At 57.4% G+C, this 6,619-nt stretch overlaps 1 protein-coding gene across 4 annotated transcripts in view; it reads right to left on the bottom strand.

Annotated features, from left to right (window-relative positions):
• Positions 1-691: 691 nt before the first annotated feature.
• MIGA2 (mitoguardin 2) overlaps positions 692-6,619 on the bottom strand; it is a 37,160-nt gene continuing 31,232 nt past the window's right edge. For 3 of the 4 annotated variants that reach the window (XM_017848293.1, XM_017848296.1, XM_017848297.1), the window contains exons 12-17: positions 4,835-4,933; positions 4,373-4,507; positions 3,835-3,867; positions 3,578-3,631; positions 2,756-2,872; positions 692-2,473 (exon numbers count right to left, since the gene is read on the bottom strand). In XM_017848293.1, coding sequence (XP_017703782.1) covers positions 2,267-2,473; positions 2,756-2,872; positions 3,578-3,631; positions 3,835-3,867; positions 4,373-4,507; positions 4,835-4,933 — 645 coding nt within the window. In that variant the 3' untranslated portion in view covers positions 692-2,266. The remainder of the gene's footprint in view (positions 2,474-2,755; positions 2,873-3,577; positions 3,632-3,834; positions 3,868-4,372; positions 4,508-4,834; positions 4,934-6,619) is intronic. The other variant, XM_017848294.1, reaches the window with a different exon arrangement.

Raw genomic sequence — 6,619 nt, 5'->3', positions numbered from 1 at the left:
AAAAAAAAAAAAAAAAAAAGAGTAAAGTACATGCCTGAAACTTAGGCTAAAGTATTTTAGAAATACATGAGATAAACATGGCAAATATTAATTACATGACCAGAGGTGTTGGTTTTATGAGTGTTCTTTATATGTTTTTTCAATTTTTCTGTACATTTGAAAAAAATTTTTTAAGTTTCTTTTTTAAAAACCTTTAAAATAAAACTTGTGATTTCCAGCTGCCCATGAAAACATGTAACGATTTGGCAGGCTTGGACCTGTTCCCACTGTTCCAGCCGCTCCCCCTGGCTCTCACAGCTTGGGTGGTAACAGCCTTTAAGTCTGTGAGTCTACACCTTGGCCCGGTCCAGTGCCTGCATTTTACAGATGTGGAAACTGAGGGCCAGTGAGAATCCAATTCCCTAAGATGGTGCCTGAGTGGGGTCCACAGCTAGGCTGCCCACCTCGCATCCATGGCCTTGAGCATGGCACTGGCTGCTCCCCACCCTTCCCCGCTGACCAACAGGGCTCCCTGCCTAGGGATGGCTGGACCCTGTCAGGCAACCAAGTGGCCCCAAGTAGGATCACAGCCCCCACCAGGCTTCTCCTGACCTTTGTCCTGGAACCTTCACCCACGGCACCCCAAAGAGCAGGTGCCCTGCTCTGCCCCAAGAAGTAAACAGCCATGCACATAACCAACAACATGGCAAAGTGGAAGGAAATCATTTCAATTGTTTATTCGACTCACAGTCAGTGCACACACTCTACCATCCGAAAGTCGAAACTGTGACAATCGACTGCTACAGGCAGTGCACGGATGTGTAAACAAAATGAAAATGCAAATCAGAGTGGGCAGGGCCAAGGCCCACCATTACATTCACAGCACAGGGTAAGTGCAAATGAACAGGATGTCAGGAGAGGGGGGCGGGGAGCACAGGGTCCTTCCTGCCCCGGAGGCTGCCTCCGGGCATCAGCCTGGGAGGCTGGTTAGTGCCCATGGAATCTGTGTCTGGGAAGAGGCCCACAGCAGATGGCCACACCCAGCATCATCTCCTCTCTGTGGTGCACCCTCCCATCCCCAGACCCCTTTCCCTTCCAGGGGAGAGGAGCCCTGGTCACAGGAGCCAGTCCTCTGACTCCTGAGTGTGGAAACCCAGGAGGGGTGTCTGTTTCTCCCGCAGGCCTCTTAACCTGGAAAGGGCAGAGCCCCAGCAGAACGCGTTGGGGCCGCAGACACCTGCTCAGGTGAAGACACTGAGAAGTGAGTCTGCCGGGCTGACAGGACCCTGTGGCATGAGGACATCGCTGCTAACAGGAGTCTCTCTGCAGGCCCAGGGGAGGCTCTGCCCCCGTGAGGCCCCAGGAGCATTTGTGCGTTGAACTGAAGGCAAAGTGCTGGACAGTTTCTTGTCCTAATGAGGGTGGGGAAGCTGGTCCGGCCACATACATCCTCTCGACCTCCCCCAACGTGGTCCCCGGGCCCACGGATGACAGGGTCCTGAGTGACACCTGATCAGATCCCCCAGCTCAGAGCCTAGCACCGCCCAGGGAGGTCCAGACTCATAGAAGGGGGATGGGCGGGGGCAGGAGGGCCCAGCTCCACCTCCGCCCATCTTTGGTGGTGACAGAGGTGGAGGAGAAATGTCGATCTTTGGCAGGGCGAGGGAATGTCAAAGGACAGTGTCCTGGTTTGGTGCTTGGGTTTGTCAAGGGTCCAGTCCCTGCCCAGATGAGAGCACAGGAGTGGGAGGCCCACCTCTGCCCCACCTCTGGATGGCCCGGACCTGCTGCCCACCAAGGTGGCCCCACTCTCCTCCTCTGGAGTTGCAAACTCTCTGAGAAGGCGGCCAAGGTGGGGACAGGACAGACGGATGCCTGGATGCTGAGACCTTGCAGCTACAGGTGGCTTCTAGCTCAGGACACTGTGACCTTCACCACATCCTTCACTTCCACCCTCCCAGCCCCCTTGTCAGCAGCCCTGGGGCAATGGGAGGTTTTGGAGTCCCCCACCTGGGGCATCCCAGCTCTGCCTATCCCAATTCTCCACAACACTCCCCTCTCACTGCCTTTCTCTCCTGTAGGCCCCACTGGTCCTGGCCTCTGCTTCCCCCAGGGACTGTTCCATTCTTCTCCATGGAAATTTCCCCTCTAGGCCTTGGAGACTCCCAGATGATGGGGGTGGGGCAAGGTCAGGGGCAACTGGCCCTCAGCCACCACAGCTGTCAGATACCAACCCAGGGAAGGGAGGAGAAGCCTGCTCTCTGCCGCCTCCCAGCCCGTGCCACCTCTATGGCAGCTCCCCCAGGGGGCCGTTCTCTCGGGGTAGCGTCCCATTCAGGCCTGCACTGCTGGCCACGGGCACCCCCAGGTACCCCAGCAGGATCTCGCTGCGGCGCCGGGACAGCTGCAGGATGTCGTCTGCCAGCGCAGGCACTGACGTGTAGCGCACATTGTCCAGGTCAAACATGTCCCTCAGGTACTGCACAATCTGGTGCTGGGGGAGCAGGGCTGGTGTCAGGCCTGGCGCAGGCCGCTGCCCACCATGATGCCCTCCAGGTCACCCCAAGTCCCCTTCTCCACCACCAGAGCCCCAGCCCGTCCTCTCCATCCCCAGGTTCCTCCCTGTTGATGCTTCCTCTGGACCCACGTGGGTCCGGCTCTGCCTTCTCTCTGGGAGCAGGCCTAGGCCCAGGCTCTCACCCCATTCCTGGCACCTCCCAGGACGCCTGTGCCCAGCGCAGGGGTCAGGAAAGAACGAGAACTGCTCCCTGTTTACCTTGAAGAAAGCACAGACTTCAGCGAGCTGAGGCTTGGGTCCAAGGAAGCCGAAGGCTAGGACAGGGCTCACATGCTCCGATACGGAGTAGAAATGGGAGATGAAGCCGTCGGGCACCTGCGGGTGGGCACAAGGCTGAGGGGCCAGGCTGGGGCACCAGGCCCAGGTGTCGCATAAAGGGCTGGGCTTTAGAGGTCGCCCTAGCTCATGTACTTTCCTGCTAGATGACCCTGGGCAGTGACTCGAGCTTTCAAAGCCCATTCTCACTTGTGCAGACAGGGTAACCGTGGGCCGCTGTGAGAACTGCACAAGGTGGGGCCATGGTGGCTCCGAGGGAAGTGCCTGGAGCACGTGGCCCTGGCAGCTGATATCAGCTGGGCAGCAGAGCCTGGCCGCAGAGGGGAACGACAAACCACAGCCCTGATAGCGCAGCCAGTCGCAGCCTGGGAGCGGAGATTACAGCAGCCTGACTGGGGCGGGGAAAGGGCAGGAGGGACAGTGCTCTGCTTGCTCCTGGGTATCCTGTCCCCACTGAGATGCCTGCACCAGGCCAGGTGCCAGCCCTGTGGCCACCACCCTAGAGTGTCCGTTCTCCTCCCCAGTGGCCTGCTCTGTGCTGGGCCTGGGGAGGAGAACAAGTGGGTCTACATGCGCCTCCAGGGAGCTCCCGGCCCAGGGAGAGGTTACGGCGGAAGAAGGGGGCCAGGGCCATGAGCAGTGAAGTCCAAGTGGCTCAGCGAGGCTGCCCTGCACCAGCTCCGCTCCCCACCAAGCTGCCTCAGAGCCCAGCTCATGCTCCCCTGGGCCTGCCCAGTCACTCACCATCAGCAGCCTCCTCTTGGCTTTCAGGACCGACCAGCAAGCAGTGGCCAAGGCCTACATCAAAGATAGGATGTCCTCTGGCTGTCAAAATGGGCCTAGCCCACAGCCCCTCACCCTCTGTCAGCCCAGGATCAAGCTTTTAAACCCAGCTCACCCCACTCCAAGCAGGAAGATGGGGCTGGGTGCCTAAGCTCTGCTGCTTCCTCCTGATTTTGGACTCAGACATACCTAAACTTGAATCTTGACTCTAATCTTACCGCTGGATCTTCTCTGAGCCTCAGTCTCCTCTTCTGCAAAGGAGCACAACACAGCACTCCCACATCATTTGGTAGTTGTGGGAGCAATGGTTCCCTCCTGTAAACCGCCTCGCAGAAGCCTGGGTCCAGGCAGCACAGCCCGGCTGCTGGAGTGTCACTGCTTGCCTTGCTGGGGGTCCTGTGCTGGGCTGTCTCTCGCTCTGTGCCTTTTTATCTTTTTGGTTTTGCTTTCCCCTCTTTTAACTTGATTTAACAGGATGCATTAAAATGGAATCGAATTCATATCAGCACAGAAGTGAAACCACTCAATAGGAAGAAAACGCATACCACGTTGGTTCTAAACTAGGGCACCAGGCAGCAATGGGGCACCCTGGAGGCTTCTCCAGAGCAAACTGTGGTCTCCCAGGCCTGGCAGCCCCAGATCTAGGGGGTGAGGGCCCAGCCCTGGTGCCAGTGCTAGGGACAGAGGGAATGGAGCCAGGAAACCGCATGGGCTGATGTGAGCAAGCGTGGGTCTGGGAGCAGGGCAGCGACCTACCGTCTCCTTGAAGCTGTCTGACAGCCAGCGGTTCCGCAGGACGGCGAGCACCGAGGCCGGGGGGTTCTCCAGGTCCTCAAAGGCATCCATGAGGATAAAGTCCAGCACGATGTCGAAGAAGCTCATGCATACCACCTGCAGAGGGTGCCCCCGGGAGGCTTATGCACGGGGGCACTGCTGGAGCCTCGGGGCCACTTTCCAGATGGGGAGACTGAGGCTGGGGGGCTAAAGCATGAGCACACGTTGGGGGGACACGTCTTCCCCGCTCTGCTGTGCAATGGGTGTAGCTGAGGCCATTCCTCCCTCCACCTTGGCCTGGGGTAGGGCAGGAACTGGGGGCTGTGAACAGCGATGGAACCGTCTCAGCTGCTTGGAACTGAGGTAGAGCTTGGCACAGGAATCCCCTTGCTGCTCAGATGCAGGGGAGCCCAGGATGTTGGGGTTCAGCACAAAGCAACTCACCCCTCGGCCCTCCAGCTCCAGCCGTGTTGTGGCCCAGGTCTCGGGCCGTAGGGCGTAGCTCAGCATCTCCTCGTAGCTCTCCAGGAAGCCTTTGGGGCTCTATGGGGAGAAGCACGGCCCATCCTGGTCACTGGACAAGACCCGCAGGGACAGGCTGGCCTGTGGATGGGGGACATGCCAAGGCACGGCTGGGGCCCATCCCCACGCAGCAGGCACAGAGAAAACGTAGCAGAGAAGGGTCTCCTACTTAGCACAGCGTGCTTCTCCAGAGAACCAGGGCACCCAGTCAGGTCTCAAGCCAGCTCCTCTGCTGAGCGCCTGCTGCCTTCCACGAGTGCCTAGTGTGACAGTGTGATCTCACTTTGGAGGGACACAGAATGGGAGGATTAGAGTCAGGCAGCTGAAGGCTCAAATCTCCGTGACCTTGGACCTCAACGGGGAAAGGGGAGAAGCTACAGCCCCACCCTGATGAGACTCTTCTAGGGCAGTTGCTGAGCTCGTGTGTGACGCAGTCAGTCCAGCACCAAAGCCTTCAACAAACAAAGTGTTTAAAGCGCCCTGCACAGCATGGAGGCTCTCGGCACACATGATGCATCCTTCACTCTCTAGGACCCTGAGGGTTAGCTGGGGTTTGGGATGCTCTTTTCAGATGTGGGTCTGCATTTACAGATGTAGAAAAACACTTAAGTGTCAGGGTTGGTTCTCAGCATGGATTAACTCGTGACTTTTTTTTTTTTTTGAGACGGAGTCTCGCTCTGTTGCCCAGGCTGGAGTGCAGGAGTGCGATCTCAGCTCACTGCAAGCTCCGCCTCTTGGGTTCACACCATTCTCCTGCCTCACCCTCCTGAGAAGCTGGGACTACAGGTGCCCACCACCATGCCTGCCTACTTTTTTTGTATTTTTAGTAGAGACGGGGTCTCACCGTGTTAGCCAGGATGGTCTTGATCTCCTGACCTCGTGATCTGCCCGCCTTGGCCTCCCAAAGTGCTGGGATTACAGGCATGAGCCACACCACACCTGGCTTTTTTTTTTTTAAGTCTTTGTCGCCCTGGCTGGAGTGCAGTGGCGCGATCTCAGCTCACTGCGGCCTCCGCCTTCCAGGTTCAAGTGATTCTCCTGCCTCAGTCTCCCAAGTAGCTGGGATTACAGGTGCCTGCCATCACACCCAGCTAATTTTTGTATTTTTAGTAGAGACAGGGTTTCTCCATGTTGGCCAGGCTGGTCTGGACCTCAGGTGATCCACTCACCTTGGCCTCCCAAAATGCTGAGATTATAGGCAAAGCCACTGCACATGGCCCCAAATGTTTTGAAAAGTATTTACATTTTAAAGAGATTTTGCCAGGATGATCCTAGGCCGTCCCTTAACCGCCCTGAGTCTGTTTTCTCATCGGTAAACAGTGACAATGATGAAGATATGGGCTGGTCCTTGACACCTGAGCATGCCCTATGTCATCGCATAAGGTCCCCAGGACACACCCATTTCCACAGGAGGACACTGATACGCAATGAGGTTTTGTGGTCGCCCCACTGACACCAAGTTGAGCGAGTGGCCTGATGCTACAACCCCAGTCCCTCAGTGCCTCCCACAGGGCTAGAATCTTCCCAGGCCAGGGCCTGGCCCCAGTCCTCACAGAGCCACCTCAGTGACTGCTCCAGTCCCAGGGCGCGGTGCAGGCTGTGGTGCTCAGGTGCTGCTAAACGGCTTTCATTTCTTAATAAAACCAAAGTTCCATACTGGGAAGGCTGCAAAGGGAGCTGCCCAGAGGGTGGGGCCCTGGCATCCCC

Source organism: Rhinopithecus bieti, unplaced genomic scaffold (genome assembly GCF_001698545.2).
Source record: "Rhinopithecus bieti isolate Rb0 unplaced genomic scaffold, ASM169854v2 scaffold_29388, whole genome shotgun sequence".
Lineage (NCBI taxonomy): Eukaryota > Metazoa > Chordata > Mammalia > Primates > Cercopithecidae > Rhinopithecus > Rhinopithecus bieti.
This window is presented reverse-complemented; position numbering and strand designations above follow the sequence as displayed.